Genomic DNA, 18,873 nt, shown 5'->3' with positions numbered 1-18,873 from the left:
TCACTTTGCTATACAGCAGAAATTGGTACATTATAAATCAACTATAATTTTTAAAAAAGTTTAAAAACCAAAAACAATCAAACAAACAACAAACCCACAAGCTGGTATGCAAGGTATTTCATGGCCTGGCCTATTTGACCTTGTCTCTTGTCCCTCACATTATCTCCCTTTTTGGATATATCCATGCTATTGAATATGCTATGGTGCTCAGTACAAGAACAGATGTTTTAAACAAAGGAAAATCAGAAGTAAGTCCAGCTTAAGAAAATGTTTTGGAATTAAGGAATAAATTTGCATGCTATTTTGGTATTTGTTACAGTGAGGAATTCAGACATCTGCCTTAGCATCTTTTGATATACAAATTTATATTAATCTGGGGAGCCACTTTCATAGGTAGAGAACTGCTAGTGTCATCTATCCCAATGAAAACCAACGTAAATCTTGAGTGGGCCACCCTATGAACTGTGTTCTCTACTTTTTTTCTACAGGGAGCCCCGCAAAGTGGTCCTGCACAAAGGCTCCACCGGCCTGGGCTTCAACATCGTGGGTGGGGAAGACGGAGAAGGAATTTTTGTATCCTTCATTTTGGCTGGTGGACCAGCAGACCTGAGTGGGGAGCTCCAGAGAGGAGACCAGATCCTGTCTGTGAGTATTTCTTCTTAATCTTCCTTTCCTGCGTGCCTGACACCATTTGACAAAGGGTTGATTCCAGTTATAACTCCAAAAGCACTTTAATTACGAAAGAAAAATGGAGGAGAGTACCATGACTGCAGGCATATGATGTGATTTAAAGGATTTTCAGGGGTTTAATGCTTGTTACCTACTTCCCTCAAATACAGAGGTAAAACTAGTGTTTTCATTTAGATTTTCTGAGGAGCTCTCTTACGGCACAGCAGGTTAAGGATCTGGCTTTGTCACTGCAGGAGCTTGGGTCCCACTATGCTGGGAATTTCCACATGCCATGGATGCAGCCCCCCCCCCAAAAAAAAATGGCCAAGAAAAATTTCTAGGAAGAAAAGAAAGGAAAAGAGAAAGAGAGAGAGAGGAGAGACGGAGGGAGGAAGTTAGTTATTTTGTTAGTTCCCTTGAGGCACAGCAGGTTAAGGATCCAACGTTGCTGCAACTGTGGCCCAGGAACTTCCACATGCCGTAAGTGTGGCCAAAAAAAAAAAAAAAAATAGATTTTCTGAGATGTATTTACACCCAATAGAAAAGAAAAAGCATACTTTTTTAAGGTATACTACTTATTTTTCATAATGCCAAATTTTTTTCAAATCCATCACTATACTCTAAAAACTGCATCTTTGTAATCCATATAGTTCATTGCATATAACTACATAAGAATAATGTATAAAATAATGCTATATACAATTTTGTGACGTTGATAAGTGGTAGCATAACCATTTACCTAAATACGAGAATTCCTAGCAACAAGTTAATAAGTACTTATTATTTACCAGGCATTTTATAAAAGTAATGTTTAGTTCTCACGATCACTCTGAAATGTATTGCCCTGTGACCACATGAATCGGGTTCAGAGAGGTTAAGTAACATGTCAACTAGAGAGAGTCAGAGCTGGAATTTAAATGTTCAGTTTTAATGTCCATCACACCTACTGCCTTCTTCCCTCTGCTCCTTCCTTCCAACCAACTTTCCTTCCATCTTTCTTTTCTTCCTCCTTTCTTCTCCAAGTCCTTTCTTCTATTTTATTATCTATTGACTGCTTCTTTCTATGACACCAAGCTACCTCCCTGTGATAAATTCTAAGAGAAGTAGTTTAATCCATTGTGACTGTTCATCGCCATACTGGAATTTTGGTAATCATGCAAATACTAAAGGAGAACTCTATCAGGAACCCAGTTTTATGGCTGAGGTTATGGTTCATCACTCAGTGAAACATTTAGTTTGTGGTTTTCATTGTGTACTGAGAAAAACTGTCTTTGCTTTATAGCTGTGATTTATAGCTAGAATTTTCCAAGTGACCTTACATTTGCCAGCCATCACTCCACCTCCCACCCCTGCACACACACTTTACCTGTGTAACATAGTCAATCGCCTGAGCAAAGTGTCCAGTGGTTTGCATGCATGGCCCTGTGTTTGTGTGGTTCTCCCACACATGCAGGTTTCTGCGAGCTCATTAACTAGCAGGTGTCTGGAAGTATGAGTATGAGAGAAATAGGGTACAGTCCCATGTCAGGCCCTTGTTCTGCCATCCAATGTCATGCTTTCAACTACTTGCCCCCACCTACTTCTTCTATATTTGACTGATATATAAGATTACAACTTAAAAGGCTTAAAAATTATTAAACCTCTCTGCCCATATTTGTTAACATAGCTGTCTTTTTTCAACTCAGTTGCAAAAATCTCCCTGAAAGCAAATACTGTATCTCTTATGATTTTGGATCTTCAACATTTAGCACAGTGCCTGGTACCTAGCAGTCCCTCCAAAATATGTTTATTGATGAAAAAATACTGAATAAAAACAGTGATGCCTTAAAAAGTCACTGTAGACTAGGAGACTGAGTATAAAATTCTTTTCAGAACCTACTTACATAGCTTCCTCATCCTGGCTCAAAATCTGTCTGCTGGGGGACCACCCAGTCATTTCCTCTCCGTCAGCGTTCGCGTTGTCACAGAGCTTTCCCAGACACAAAGCGCTTTCACCTGCATTGATTCTGAGGATCTTCGAAGAAATTCTAGGTGTCAGGATAGGTCATTATTACTCTCACTTTCCACATCAGGGGAAAAGGATTCAGAATGACTAAATGATTTAGCCAAAGTTCCACCACTACTGATTGTGATGTTGAACTCAAAAGCTGGTTTCTTGACCCCAAATCAGTGTTCTTTTTCCAAACAACACAATCTCTCTTCAAAACCTTGACAGAGGTTTCATTCTGCACCTTCTTTGTACACATAGCTCTGTGTGCACACCACACTCAGAAGCACACAGAACTGTAAAAAAAATAATAATATTTACAGGGTGCCTTTGAGTCAGCCATAGTCATAGCTAATCTAATTTTATAACAGTCCTATGCCTTATTATGCTCATTTGAAAGATGAATAAACTGAGGCATAGAGATATTAGACTTTCTAACTCTGTTTAAATGAGAAATACTCTAATCCATGTATTTTATTTGTTTTAATCTTTATGTATATCATAGAAAAAAGGATGAGCTAATAACCTTTTTATGGCTCCACCAGGAAAACCCCCAAGTATTTTTGCTTTTAGAAGTAGCTGTATCTATTTAAATATTATTTCTGGGACCACATAGTAAGTAAGGCAACCAATCAGAATTATAGTTTTCTTAGAGATTACAATTTTTAGAACATAACAACAATCTCTGAAGTTCAAATTTAATATCCTCTTTTATGTAAAACATTTGCAAAGAGAGTTCATCAATGAAGATATCATCTGCTTTTTGCAATTGAAAAGGAAAAGGGAACATTTCTCGTTTTTACCTTGTGAAAGTTTATATAAACTGTGGCAAGCTTAAAATCTCAGTATTAGGATTTCACTGGTTAACAGTACAAGGAAAGCATAAATAGGCTTGAGAAGCTCAAAGAATATTACAATGTGGAAAGAAAAATTACACAATAGAATTATTAACAATGGAATATAGAGAATAATATTTTGTACCTACAGCTTGCCCTGGGCAGGTAAGGACAAACTGTACCTTCCTGGAAAACACAAGAACAAAAATTCTAAGTAAAAATTCAGTACGTAGATTCATAAGTCATATAAGATTAATTTGCAAATAAGTTATGCCAACAATAACATAGTAAGTTTAGAGAAGAGAAATAGAATCGCCAGGGAAGAAGGCTGGAAGGTAGATCTCTGCTCACAACTGATCTTCATAGAGAAAGAAGCCATATAATAGACTATTACTTTTTTATTCAGGGGTGTAATTTCCATTCCTATTTTCCAGAATTATTCTTCTATACAGATAATAGACTCTTCTTAGATAAATTATTATATCAATGGCTTGCTATGCGCCAGGTTCTGTACTAGGAATTGGAATCTCAAAGATGAATGAGATAAACTGATCTCAAAATGCTCACTGCCTGAAAGCAGGTAGAGTTGTCCTTAGTATCCACAGGGGATTTGTTCCAGAACATACCAGGTATACTAAAACCTGCTATTCTTACATCACTTATATAAAATGGTGTAGGAGCTGCCTGGTGGCCTAGTGGTTGAGGACTTGATGTTGTCACTGCTATGGCTTGGATTTCTGCTCTGGCTCAAGTGTGATCCCGACCTGAGAACTTCCACATGCTGCAGGCACAGCCAAAATAAATAAATAAATACAAATAAAATGGCATAGTATGACGTATACAGTTGGCCCGCCATATCCACAGATGTTGCATTCATGGATTCAACCAACTGCAAAGCCAAGGCCAAGTATATATCAATGTATCTTCGTGTGTGAGTGCATAGGTAGATAGAGATATTGAGGAAAGAGAGGAGAGAAAATACTTAGAATAGAGCATGTCACACTGCAGGTACTCAATCAATACTACTGCTAGTAACCATTCTAGAGTTCCTGTTGTGGCTCAGCAGCTTGAGAACCCAACACAGAATCCGTGAGAATGCAGGTTCCATCCCAGACCTCAGTCAGTGGGTTAAGGATCCAGCATTGCTGCAACCTGCAGTGGGGGCTGCAGATGCAGCTTGGATCCCCTGTTGCTATGGCTGCAGCATAGGCCAGCAGCTGCACCTCCAGTGCGATGCCCAGCCTGGGATCTTCCATATGCCACAGGAGCGGCCATGAAAAGAACAAAACAAATGAAACAAAAATACTATTAACCACTCTGCCTTAAGAACACGTCTGATATTTTTTTGAAGTGTGTCAGACAACCATGTCTAAGGAAAGCCTCTTAGAGAGTTTGAGCTCTTCCTTGAGGCAGGGCTTGGACTCGATGAGCATTTCCCAAAGTGAGTTCACAGGACTCTGGAACAGCAGGATTGGATTAGGTTGCTACCGGGAGAAAGGGTTCCCTAGTGAAGAGCTTTTCCGAAACATGAGTTTACCAGTGTGCACTGGGAACCTCCTTAGAGACGGAAAGGATATTGTTTTCCCAAATTTATTTGACCACCAAACCATTGCATGAGGAGCACCTCAGAGGACACAAGTAGTGGAAAATGCTTGAGTAGATATGTTTATGGTTCCCATCATTGACTGTTTTCCTGCAAGGTAGCCATACTTGCTTGCTTGTAAAGCAGGCCAACTAGCTTTTCATAACGTTTTGAGACTATTGGCGCCATCTAGTGTTCATATATTGTCTAAACACATTGCCTGGTAACCTGAAGATCGACGATTCCCAAGCTCCATTGCAGGAATTTATCCTAAATGTCTCTTCCCTGGCTGAACAACAGAACTAAAGTAGTTAAGACGCTAAAAAAAAAAAAAAAAAAAAAAAAAAAAGAAATCAACAACTGAGGCTACATTCCATACACACATTGTGAGTGATCTTTTCTCTCTGATTTTCTCTCTGATTTCTCCTTTTTGGATTCTATCTCTCAGGGATTTATTACGGAAAGTCTTTTCCAGTAATTGAACCATCTTCTTGAGGTATTTGTGGAGGAGAATTTAGGGCAGACGGCATGCAGTCATGTTAAAACTAGTGCAGTAGCCTCCTCAGGCATTCTTTCTGCAGAGGGAGAGACAAATGCTTCTGGTTTTTTTGTTTGTTTGTTTGTTTCAGTGCTTTGTTATGAAAAAAAAATTGTGGAGCAGAGCACTCAGAAGCAGTACCCCTGGAAAGAGATTCTTTCCTGTCTCACCCAGCGATTTTAGTTTTGTTCGGTCCTCAGGTGTCTAAAACAGATCATCCGAGCTGACCTTGCCAGCTCCAAAGTATTTAACAAACTGTGTTCCAAGACGCATGGTTGGGAATATGTGTTGCAGCTGTGCAGATGACGGTGAATTTTCAAATTGAAGTTGAAATTGCGTTGTGGGTTTAGTGAGAGTGAAAATGAATCACAGCTCACCTGGGTGTTTCATTAATTCCCAGGTTTCCTTCCTATCTTCATGTTTAGAGCAGGCAGAAGAGAAGGGCTTTATTTGCTAGATTCTTATTGTCAAGTTGCTCAGATGAAATGGAAACACTATACACTCTTCAGCATCCCGAGGTACAAAGTCACTCTTATATTGTTACCTCAAATGACAACTCTTAATCCCTTCTAGTGTTATACCCAAAATCCAGCCCTCCTCCTGCCTCTTGCAAAAATAAAAATAAACTGCAGTCCCAAATTATTTCTGATTCCCTGGGAGGTCCTCTTAGGAACTTACCAACCTCATCCCTTCCAGTGTCCAGGTATATGGGCCATGTCCTTCCCCTCCAGCTCTGCCCCAGCCCCATGAAGGATCCTTGCTTTCATCATTCTCAGTGCTTGAGAGTGTCTGTTTAATGGACTGTTTCTCAGGGCCCCTGAAACCCACCTTCCAGAGAGGCTCTGAGGAATATGCCAAGGTGGGGTCAAGAACCACCTCCCCAACTCTGTGCTGCTTTTTCCAAAACCTTGATTCCAGAAGCACAGTAGCCTAAACTGGAAATTTTACAAAGTCTCAAAGTGCATTTAGTTTCTCTCCTGTCATCCTCTTGGCATTGCTCAGACTCCAGAAACTTCCACCCTTCCCTCAGGGGCAAGCCCCAACTCTGGTTCTCCTGGCCCGAGAGTGTTTTGTTTTTTGTTTTTTACTGTTTTTTTGTGGTTTTTTTTTTTTTTTTCTGCTTGAGCTTCAGTCCTCTCCACCACTCCCAACAAAAGAAGAGCAACAAGACTCAGAGACCAACACTAGTTTAAACACAGCAGGATAGATTTCCTAACAGAGATGATTCTACATCTGCATTTTGGTTAACGGTGATGTCACATCTTCCCCCAAGACTGTGGGTAGACCAAGAGCCTGTCTTACCATTTTGCTGAAAGAAACAGTATTTGCTTAAAAGACATGACACAAAAGATGGGGGAGGCGGGTTATTGGGAATTTGGAATTAACAGATACATCCTGCTCTGCATAAAATAAACAACAAGGACCTACTTATAGCATAGGGAGCTATGTCCAATATCTTTTATCCAACATCTTTTAAACCCATAGTAGAAAATAATCTGAAGAACATACATACTTTGTGTACTTGATACCTTATAAATCAATCATACTTCAATAAAAGGAAAAATGTGTGCAATTTGGGGGCATTCCCATACTGCTCCCCTCTTCTCATCAAGGTGCCTGTGTCAGCCAGGACCCCATTAAACAACTTACAATTGAAAGCTTACTGAGCTAGACTTGATGATATTTTTGAAAAGATGAAAACTTCCTGCCTTAACCCAGACCAGTTAAATTCAGGTTTCTGAGCCTTAACCCAGTTAAATTCAGTTAAATTCAGGTTTCTGAGCCAGAAACGATGCAAAGGGAGGCCTCCTCCCTGAACCTGTGTGCCTGTTCCAGGCATTGCTTTCTCGGCTGAACCTCACTTTGTCTAGATTCACTGACTTTTCAGGCTCTGGCTTTGCCTCTCAATTTTGAAACCCAGTCAGACTTCTCCCCATCTTACTGGATTTGTCTTTCCAATCAACGCAGTGCAGCGCCCAGAGCTTTCCTGCTCAGGGACCACCTCAAAAAAAAAAAAAAAAAAAAAATGTTACGGCCAGGGAAGGGACTTTTGCTCAGCTTCAGCTTCAGAGCCCCACCATCTAACCTGACCCCTGGCCCACTCCCCAAAGGGTAGGGATTCAGCAGGGCCTAGCTCTGCCCTATAAATCCTTTTTTCCTATAAATTGTCCAGGACACACACACATCCCCCATCACATACAAACTTCCAGGCTTTGGGAAGAGCAAGTCTTTCAAAAAGCATATCTGATCATGTCATTTTCTCCCCTTTTCTTAAAACTTTTCAGGAGCTTTCTGTTGTTCTTAAGGTAGAATCCAAAACTTTTTATTTTTGGCTGTACCTACTGCATCTGGGCCAGGGATCAAACTCCCACCACAGCAGCAACCTGAGCCACTGCAGTGGCAATGCTAGATCCTCAATCCATTGAGCCACCAGGGAACTCCAGAGTCCAAAATTCTTGACATGGCCTGCAAGGCCCCTGCCTGCCTTGCTGGCCTTGTATACACCACTTCCCTCCTCTCACTTACACGCTGGCCACCCTGGCTTTTTCTTTCCCTCCAGTCAAGGGTAGTGTTCCAAATACTTACCAGCTTAGCACATACGACTTAGCACAATGAATGACCACACAGCTGCAGCTGAAGGATTGTGGGGAGGGGAGGTCTTGGGGGCCACTCGAGAGGGCTCAGGACAGCAGTTATCTACTGATAATCCACACAGAACGGCTGCCTTGTTTTAACAAAGGAATGGCCAGGTTGATGGGTGTGGGACTCCCTCCAGGGGCCTGTGCAGGTACTGAGTTTTCTCTGCAAAGGAACTTAGAGTGAACCAGGGCCTTCTATTATCTAAAGGGGACCAGAGAACTCATGGATTACCCCAGGCTCCACTTAGGAAGCACCCCCATTATCTGACATAGACTCTGGCTAATAATACCTGTCAAATGAATAAACGTAATAAACTTTATGGGCATAAAGTAGGAAAGCAAAGTTGCCAGTTAATAGTTAATGCTATTTTCTAATGCATGTTTAAGTATTGTTTATTCAGTGTCATTAACATGATGTGTGTGTGTGTGTGTGTATACACACACATATATAGTGGATATATATATATATATAGTATATATAAAATCACAACTTGTAATCATGCTGCAAAAATAATACATTGGGAAACATGTGAAATCAGATCTCAGATAGACAACCCAAAGGACCTCTACTCAAGGACTCAGCTTTAAGCCGACTTCAAAAGTCTGAGTTCAGTTCGGTGATATCAGTTCCAGCTTTTCTCAAAGTGATAGTTCTAGAAAAGTGTGCTACATAACACCACATGTGTGAAATTCTCCATGAAGGAAAAAAAAAAGTTCATGATCAAATAAAGAACAACAAAAAAATGTTATTAAAACATCTAATCTTAATTAAAGGGCATTTTTTCCCTCTGGAGTATGAGTTATTATCTAACCGAACATACTTTTAGAAATTCTGCCTGAAACTAATCTCCAGAAAAACTCATGCAGGTGTTTTATTTAGGAGAAATAAACATTTTCATATTAAAGTATTATTTGCAGGAGTTCCCATCATGGCTCAGCAGAAACAAATCTGACTAGTATCCATGAGGATGAGGGTTTGATCCCTGGCCTCGCTCACTGGGTTAAAGATCTAGCATTGCCATGAGCTGTGGTGTAGAGCAAAGACACAGCTTGGAGCCCTCATTGCTGTGGCTGTGGCGTAGGCCAGCAAGGTAGCTCCAATTCAGCTCCTAGCCTGAAAACTTCCATATGCTGCTGGTACAGCCCTAAGAAGCAAAGCGGAAAAAAAAAAAAAGTAGGGTAAAGTAAACTAAGGTAAAGCAAAGCAAAATAAATAAAATAAAATAAATATTATTTGCAGAGCTCAGGGGATGGTGTAGAGAGGGTGCAACCCAAATACCTAAGACTGAGGAAATATCCTCCTCAATCTAGAAAGATCATCCTCAAACAACAGAGCAGATCAGAGGGGACACACAGAGCATTAGAGAAAGGATATTCTTTACATGCAGTTTATTAACCCGTTTGCACAAAAACAATCCTCAGACATTTCCTAAGCATTCACTAAGTGGCAAAAACGACTGAGCACTGAGGATACGAGCTGAAAAAAATAGTTGTGTCCTTCGTGAATGTACAGCCTCACAAGGACAGACAAACACACAACTAGGTTATTTCCAAAATAACACGGGAGGTGTTTATGGTAAATTCTGGGGACCACATGGGCACAAAGAAGCAGCTACCATTGCCCAGCTTGAGAAACATGGGAAGGTTCCTGCAGGAAAAGCTTCTCAACAAGAGGACCCCAAAGAGTCAGGAACAGTAGAAAATTAGGGATAAAATGCTTAATACCTGTGAGTATTTGCTTAGCCCCAAATGTGGTGCTGGATACTGCAATACGATTTCACTAAATCCTAACAGAAACCTTGTTGGGTTGAAGGCTCAGAGAAATTCAGTGATTTGCCCAAGATCACACAGATAATCAGCAATGACAGTGGTTTCTGAACCACTACAGCTTCTGATTTCAAAGCCACACTTTTCTGTAATGCCAGCCTTCAGAAAGAAAACCGAACTTGGCAGTTTGCTTGTGAGTCTATCTGCTCTCTAAGTCAAGTTAGTGAGAAAAACATAAATGCCTGAAATATAAAGCATTTCCAAGGAGAAATACAAACCATCACAGGAAGCCATAGGACACATAGATTCTAAAGGTGAGGAGACTTAAAAGCCACATCAACATCCTCTGAAGCTTCCCCTGAGGGCAAGGACCGTGGCTTAGCATCCCTGTATCCCACTGAGTAACAAAGGACGCAGCTACTGGGAGAAAGGTGAATCAATGAGTGAAAGACCCATCCTTGCTCACTTCTCTGAAGGCAGCTGGGAATAATTGCAGGGCTCCTCTCACTTGTATTCATCTGCGCCCTTGGCCCTAAGAACCCCTTCTGCCCTGAAGATTTAGAATATCTTGACGCGGTTAGCTTTCCAGCCAATGGAATATATTCCATATCAAAGAGATTCTTTTCTAACTGATGAATAGGAACCCCCATAGATCAGACCAATATTGAATAAGTATCCTATTACATATTAAATGCTAAATAAACACTGTTTAAAATCTGTTTAGAAGATATCCTCGGGAGTTCCCGTCGTGGCGCAGTGGTTAACGGATCCGACTAGGAACCATGAGGTGGCGGGTTCGGTCCCTGCCCTTACTCAGTGGGTTAACGATCCGGCGTTGCCGTGAGCTGTGGTGTAGGTTGCAGATGCGGCTCGGATCCCATGTTGCTGTGGCTCTGGCATAGGCCGGTGGCTACAGCTCTGATTGGACCCCTAGCCTGGGAACCTCCATATGCCGCAGGAGCAGCCCAAGAAATAGCAAAAAAAAAAAAAAGACAAAAAAAAAAAAAAGATATCCTCTTCTTCCACCAAAGATGTTTAAGTGATAACGAGTCCCTCTACAAGCCTCAAAGGGTGAACTAACCCTGGATCCTGAGTCTTTCCCGTGCCACCATTGAAATGCTCTCTCACAGCTGAGCCCCGATAAAAGGGAAGCCTTGCAGAGATATCTCAAGTGGTGAGGAAGGAGCAACCTGCATCCGAAAGTGGACTGATTTTCAGCTCCCACTTGTTTTGCCTCCAACCTGTTTGGCCAGCTAACCCCTAATAACCGTGACATCTGCATCACCATGTCTGTGCACAAAGTCCCTTACTGTGCACATTATCTCGCCTGATTCTCAGAGCATCCCTTCAAGATGAGGAGGAGGAGAATCACTTTGCCCTCTTACACAGGAAGAGTTCAGCGATTTTCTAACTTGAAGCTGGTTAGACTCCAGACATAGGTCTCCTTCTGCCACAACCAGCTTCCTTGCCTGCAATGCAGACTACAAGGGGGATGCGCCAAGGGAAGCTCAGATGGTGGATTCACCTGCCAGAGTTCTGAACTCCAGACAACGACATCTGGGTGGCTTAAGTGGAAATAGAATCTACTGGAGAAATAATATAGCTCAGTGAATACCAGGCAGGCTGGGGAGCCAGGCTCAGAGCAGGAAAGAAATTCTGCTGACAGTCAGTCTATTCTGCTGCCCTTGAGGTCATTACCGCAGGCTACTTACAGCTAGGCCACACTGCTGGAGGGGCCTTGAAAAAATTCCTCTCTTTCTCTCTCTCTCTCTCTCTCCCCCCATGTAGCTGACACCTTAGTGTGGGAATTCCAAGTTCCCAAGGGGAATATCTGCTCGACCTGTCTAGGCTCTAGTTGCTGATGGGTGAGGAAAAGGAATCTCTGACCCCTCCCCCTTTCCAATGCAGCTGAGACTGTGCTTCCTTCCTGTCTCGGATTCCTGCTCCAAGATAAGAAGGTATTTGGACACAGAGCAGCCCAGTGATAAATGGCCATTCGAGATCATTTGGCTCACTGAATTCTATATGAGGAATTTTTCATATCTAAGGTCTTGAGAAACATGATAGTTTCTTAAACAATAGAAGTTTCCCTTGTGGTTCAGTGGGTTAAGAACCAGACGTAGTGTCCATGAGGATGCAGGTTCGATCCCTGGCCTCATTCAGTGGGTTAAGGATCCAGCATTGAGGCAAGCTGTGGTGTAGGTCGTAGATGTGGCCCCGATCCTGCATTGCTGTGGCTGCAGCATGGGTCTGCAGCTGCAGTTCTGATTCAACCCCTAGCCTGAGAACTTCCATATACCACAGGTATGGCTGTAAAAAGAAAATAATAATAATAATAATATAGAAATGCTATCTGGAGAGAGCGAGGCCTCCAATGAGAGGGCTAGGCCTGCATTTGGACAGCTGGCAGTGCCTTCCCTAATTCTGCTCCAGGATCACATCAACAAGAGACTCAGGTAAGGACACGATATCTACTCTGCCAAGGTCTGTGGACCATGGACTTTATTTCTAGTGGTGCTTTTCTGTTTCCAGCATGTCATGTCCCAAAGTCATTAAAAATGCCTTCCTGAGATAAAGGGATTCACAAACCGATGCACCTTGTCTTGAAAAGTCTGTATTGCTCTGTTAAACAGCTACAGACACCCTCTAATAAATGAATAAATGAATCATCAGTTCTTTTGTACTGAATCCACATTTTAGTCTTTGAGAAAGATGAGGATCGAATCAAATGGATCATGGCCTCCAATTCTATTATTCTTGCTTTGGTTGAGAAAGGAAAAATAAAGGAAATTACAGAGAAAATATATAAGGAACATATAGGTAGAAAAACATTAAAAATATATTGTCCTACCCTGAACAAGACACAGGGCCAGGGGTTAGAGATACCGTGGTGACTAGGATGGGCCCTTTCTTTCCCTCATGGAATTTGCAAATTTGATATCTGAGTGTGCTACCAACGGGGAGCTGCAGGTGCTGGGGAATACACAGGGGGGCCAGAAGGATCAGGGGACCAGAAAGATCTGAGGGACAGATGTATTAACTCAGTTCTGAAAGACGTAGCAAGGAGAGCCAGACTGGGGCAGGGTGGGGGTGGGAGGGAGGGCAAGAAAGGAAAGTGAAGCAGAGATCAGCCTGTCCACTGGCCCAGAAAGCAGGGAGAGCACACCATGTGTGAGGTGCTTCCCATGGAGGGAGTGAGAGGGAATTTGGTGAGATTTGCATGCAGGAGGCATCTCCTATGCCTTCCAAGGCCTTAAAAGGGAATCAAAAGGGCGGCAGAAATTGGTGGAAAGGCTTTAAGCAAGGCAGACGTTCTGGTCACCAACTTCAACATGCGGATATGTGTACAGGTGGGGTCAGGTGCTCCCCACACCAACTAGCAATTCCCTGACACCAGCTGGGTGTCCTGCAGTGCAGCTCCGTTCTGACACTACCCACCTGGAGATAGTATCAGATTCCACACACTAAGGGCCCAGTCCTATAAGACGGTCCCACCCCCACCCCACTACTTCAGAAGCAAGTTGCAAGTCCAGGTTTCTGTGCTTCTGACCACATGATGGACCAGCACTAGATTGTAGGTTCCAATGACGCCTTCCTTGGGTTCAGTTAATTTGCTAGAGCAGCTCACAGAACTCTGAGAAACATTCTGTTTCCCAGATCGCCAGTTTATTATAAAAGGCTGTAACTCAGGAACAGCCAGATGGAAGCGATGCCCAGGGCAAGGGAGGCGGGGAAAGGCGCAGAGCTTCCTTGTCCTCTCTAGGCGCGGGGACACCCCCACATCCCTGCGTGTTCAATAGCCTGGAAGCTCTCCAGACCCTCTCCTTGTAAGTCTGCATGGAGGCCCCATTACTTGGGCATAGTCGATTAAATCTTTGGCCATAAGTAACTGAACTCAGTCTCCAGCTCTTCTCCTCTCCCAGGAGGTCTTTGGGGGTGTGAAGAAAGTTCCAGCAAGGTTGGTTTTTCTGGCAACCAGCCCCCATCTTTAGATTGAGTCCAAAAGTCACCTCATTAACATACAAAAGACACCTTTGTCTCTCTTCACTTAGGAAATCCGAAGGGTTTTAGGAGCTCTGTGCCAGAATTGGGAACAAAGGCCAAGTACATATTTCTTATAATAATTCACAATATCTCACAGGGAAAAAGAGTTGATAAAGTTTGTGAGGTTGGTATGGAAGGTGAAAAAAATATTGACTTAAAAGTCAGGCAGGATTTCCCACTGTGGCACAATGGAAATGAATCTGACTAGTATCTATGAGGAGGTGGGTTCAATCCCTGGCCTTGTTCAGTGGGTCAGGGATCCAGTGTTTCCACGGACTGTGGTGTAGGTTGCATACATGGCTCAGATCCCACTTTGCTGTGGCTGTGGTGTGGGCCGGCAGTTGCAGTTCTGATTTGACCCCTAGCCTGGGAACTTCCATATGCCAAGGGTATGGCCCTAAAAAGTTAAAAAAAAAAAAAAAAGAAAGAAAGAAAGAAAGAAAGAAAAACAACACTCAGGCAGTCCTAGGGTCCAGCCCCAGCTTCACCTTTTACTCACTGTGTGGTCTTGGTCAAGTTATATAAACTTCCTGAATTTTACCCAGTAGGATAATAGAAATCAGACCATGTGAAGTATCTACCCCTAGATGTACACAATAAATACCTCTCTCCCCTTGCCTTTTCTCACACTCAATTCAAAGTCTTCTCTCCAGGATTGACCACAAAGGGCTTGCTGAATTAGTCTCTTGGGAAATCCAGGGAAGATTTCCAGGAAAATTATTAGTGGGTTGTATTTTAAAGACAGGTAGGAATTAGTCATCTGAAGAGAACCACCATCTATTTCCAGCGACAAACAATCCTGGCTGTAGCGCTGCTGGGGGTTCCCACTGGGCATCCAGTGGGATGGTCTGAGCATCCACGTTCTCCCTACACCCCCCCACACACACTGCCTAATACTCTTCTCCTTGTCACTATATCTATGTCGAAAGGGTCTAAAGGCAGGAGGGAGAGAATTCCATTGACCTTTCTGCCAATTAAGGTGCGTTTATGGATGGCCTTTATGGGCCCAGCACTGTACAGAGCACATGTACATATATGCACACATGCAGGCACACCCACCCACCCATGCATCCTTACTTCACAGCTTTAGAGAGCAGCCATGTAACACTTTGTGTGACACACTCTGAAAGAAGTGCAGAAGCAGCAGAGGGCCCTGCAGTTAGACAGATGGGAGGGGCATGATTTCCTGGGCAGCCTCCTCCCCTCAAAGCCTTCCCTCCCCACCATAAACAGGCAGAGCCCTACAGTGCTGTGGTTCTTCCTCTAAGGAAGTCCCTGGCACAGAGTAGGTGAATTATTTATTCTCCTGTCTATTTCTTCCAGATAAAGCCCAAGAACTTCTTGAGGGAAGGGACAGTGGCCCCAGTGCCTAAAGCCCTATGCTGCTCAGGGACATTTGTTGCCATGAATTAAGAAAGGCAAACATTCCAGCTGGAAGGAACAGTGTAGGCAAAGGCACAGAGGCTGGGTGTAAGCTTTTCCAGTGGGTGTTTGGAAGGGGGTTGGGCATGGGAGAAAATGAAAAGCCTTTCCTTCTCATTGTTTTGGGGTGTGAGCAGCTACGCACAGTATGAACACAGGTAACCATGGCTTAGACGTGACAAGCTGTAGACAGGAGAACAGTCTGCCATTAAGATCAAAGTAAACATATAAAAATGAGAATCAGGCCGCATATTCACTGACGTACAGCTGGGCTGTAAGGTAACTAAGCCTAGAGAGGCAACAAGTGGGAGTCGAGAAAGGCTGACCTTGAAATTCAGACGAGTTCAAATCTCACATCCCACTACTTCCCAGCTTTATGAGCTTGATCAGTATAATCTCTTAGGACACTAATTTCCTTATCTGTAAAACAAGGATGCTAAGCCCTATCAGCCTGGTTATAACCATTAAGTAAAATAATATATTTAAGCCATTGGCACAGAGCCTAATGAGTACTGACCATTTATTCATTCATGCAACAAGTTTATTCAACAGACACTATATGCAAGGCACTACTGTAAATGCTAGGAATATAAGTACAAAGAAAGAAAGAGAGAGAGAGAGAGAGAGAGAAAGAGAGAAAGACAGAAAGAAAGACAGAAAGAAAGAAAGACAGAAAGAAAGAAAGAAAGAAAGAAAGAAAGAAAGAAAGAAAGAAAGAAAGAAAGAAAGAAAGAAAGAAAGGGAAAGAAAAGGAAAAGAAAAGAAAGAAAACTGCCACCTCACATTCTCACATTCTAATGGGTGCTGGGAGAGGAGTTGAAAGTTTAAGTCGGGTGGTCAGGATAGATATCACTCAGAGGACATTTTAGCAAAGAGTCAAGAGAGGGAAAGTGGGCCCTGCAGATCTCTGAGGCAATTCCAGAAGAAAGAGCTCCATGTAAGTTGCTTACCTTGTGTATTTGAGGAAGCCACTTCAGTGGGACTGGAGGCAGAGGAGGGAGGTAGGAGGTGAGAACAGAGAATTCATGGGTTGGTCACAGAGAGCACAGACTCTGTAAGAGCTTTGTTTTCCTCTGAGAGAAGGAAGAGCTATAGGAGGATCATGAGCACAGCGACAGGACATGATTTCACCTACATTGTAAGAGGATCACTCTGGCCGCTGCTTGACCACAGATATCCAGGGACAAGCTGGAAGCAGGAGGCAAGCTAGGAATCTGCCTGGATAATCCATCCGCATTAGAGAGCATATGGAGGATGGACAGTGGTGGTGGAGTGGAGGAGGTGAGGAATGATTCTGGATAGGTTGAGAAGGGACCATTAACAGATTTCCTAAAAGATCAGATGTGGGGTAAGAGAGACAGGAAGATGTGAAGGATGACACCAGGGTTGTCCAAGTAAGTTGCTTACTGAAAATGACACAGAGATACTGGTAGTTGAAAAGAGATGCTCCTACAGGTGGAGAAGGTCACGGAGGTAGAGACAGACTGAGCGCTGGTGTGTGCCAAGGCCATCCTCAGGGAGGAGAGGAAGAACCAGCACAGGGAACTGAAAGGAGCAGCCAGTACAGTAGGAAGAAATCAAGTGGGACCCTGGGAGCTAAGAACAGAGAGTATTTCCAGAGAGTGGAATCAACTGCTTTAAAAACATTGTTGGTGAGTCACTTTAAGATGGGAACTGAAAATTAACTGCGGAATTTAATAGCATGGAACTTACTGATGGAATGAAAAAGTCGTTTCTGTGGCGCAGTGGCATGGGAATCTGCATGAGGCAGATTTTGATGGTAATAAAAGGAGAGAAATTAAGGACAATGAGTACAGATACCTCCTCTGAGTTTTGCTGAAAAGGGGAATGAATTAGGATGGTCACTGGAGGATAGAGTTTGTTTTTATAACAGTGTTTATATGTTGGTGGAAATGATCTAGTAGAAAGGGGAAAATTGCTGTTTTATTTATCAGTTCACATACATATACATGTGAATATATATGCATATATACATATTTAGAGGAAGAGAGATGGGAGGAGGGGAAGAGGTGGAACATACTTCATGTACATGACTGCAATTCTTATTTTTTGATTCTTTGATTTATTCAGTGTCTCCTAGTGATCCGTTTCATTAATTGCTGTGTTCCCAGAGCCTGAACAGGACCTGGCACTTCATAAGTGCTCGGTAATGAAAACATGACTGTCAAGTGCTATGCTAGGTGCTGTAGGGAGGAGAGAGGCGAATAAGACCTTGACCCCCGCCTTCACGGGTGATAACCGAGAGGAGAGATAGAACAAGAGCATGGCTATAATGCACGGCTGATGTGATAGAAAGGAACAACCACCTTGTTTCAGGCTTCTCATCCTGCTGTGGTGTTGTTTAAAGTCAACAATGATGGATTCCTTGGTATCAAGTATCCCCTTGTCTTCCTCACCAGCATCATTGTTACTATTCCCGCCACCACCATTCACTTCAAGACATGCAGTAACTGTCCTCGTGACTGACACGTGAGGGGGTCAGTGAGCGCCCCCTCAGCAGCACTCTGCCCGGGCACACTCGACTTCTCTCTTTCTACCTCCCCAAAGTCCCAAGGGCAGCTTTGGCCCTTGCTCGGCTTCCTAACTTCTGCCCAGGTTCAGAGCATTGGCAACTGCAGGAGCTGAAGCAGAAGAAATCACAGTCATGACGTGTGAACTTCCCAGCTGGTGTGTAAGTCAGGGCACCCGCCTGACTCATGCAGGCTGCTGGAAAGGAGAGGAGAGGCACGTCCAGAATGGGAATGGAACCCCTCTGAGACCCCTATGAAGATCTCGACAAGCCAGGCCTCAGGAATAGAGAGTTAGATAGCAGCATCTTTGCCCTCCAGGGCCTCCAGGCTAGAGAGATAGGAGCAAAGAGGATGAAGACAAATTCCTAAGTAAGACCATGTGAAGGGGCAAAGGAACTGCAAGAGGATGCAGGGGAGATGAAGAGACTCTTGGGCAGGAGAAGGGAACAAAGCCAGACAGATGCTCCAACTGCTCCAGGGGATAAAATTGTTCACCTGTAGAAAATGCTGTTTCACACTGTCCCCATGGAAATTCCCATTTTGAAACCAGGTGGAGGTTGGTGGGGGGGAGTTTATGTTCTGAAATTATGTCCAAAAACTGAAGGCTGAGAATGTCTAAAACCTGAATTCCTCACATATAGTAAATGCTTAGATCATGTTTTTAATTAAACTATTTTTTTTTTTTTTACTATCAGGAAAGAAAGAATAGGAGTTCCCATTGTGGTGCAGTAGAAATGAATCCAACTAGAAGCCATGAGGTTGCGGGTTCAATCCCTGGCCTTGCTCAGTGCGCTAAGGATCTGACATTGCCGTGAGCTATGGTGCAGGTCACAGACACAGCTCAGATCTGGCTTTGCT

At 43.2% G+C, this 18,873-nt stretch overlaps 1 protein-coding gene across 17 annotated transcripts in view; it reads left to right on the top strand.

Annotated features, from left to right (window-relative positions):
* Window positions 1-18,873, top strand: part of DLG2 (discs large MAGUK scaffold protein 2) — a 1,971,427-nt gene that overhangs the window by 1,591,246 nt on the left and 361,308 nt on the right. For all 17 annotated transcript variants that reach the window (XM_021102325.1, XM_021102305.1, XM_021102303.1 and 14 more), the window contains one exon: window positions 489-645. In XM_021102325.1, the coding sequence (XP_020957984.1) occupies window positions 489-645 (157 nt within the window). The remainder of the gene's footprint in view (window positions 1-488; window positions 646-18,873) is intronic.

The sequence above is a fragment of the Sus scrofa genome, chromosome 9 (genome assembly GCF_000003025.6).
Source record: "Sus scrofa isolate TJ Tabasco breed Duroc chromosome 9, Sscrofa11.1, whole genome shotgun sequence".
In the NCBI taxonomy this organism is placed as follows: domain Eukaryota; kingdom Metazoa; phylum Chordata; class Mammalia; order Artiodactyla; family Suidae; genus Sus; species Sus scrofa.
The sequence above is the reverse complement of the archived record's forward strand: the minus strand, read 5'-3'. Positions and strand labels throughout refer to the sequence as shown.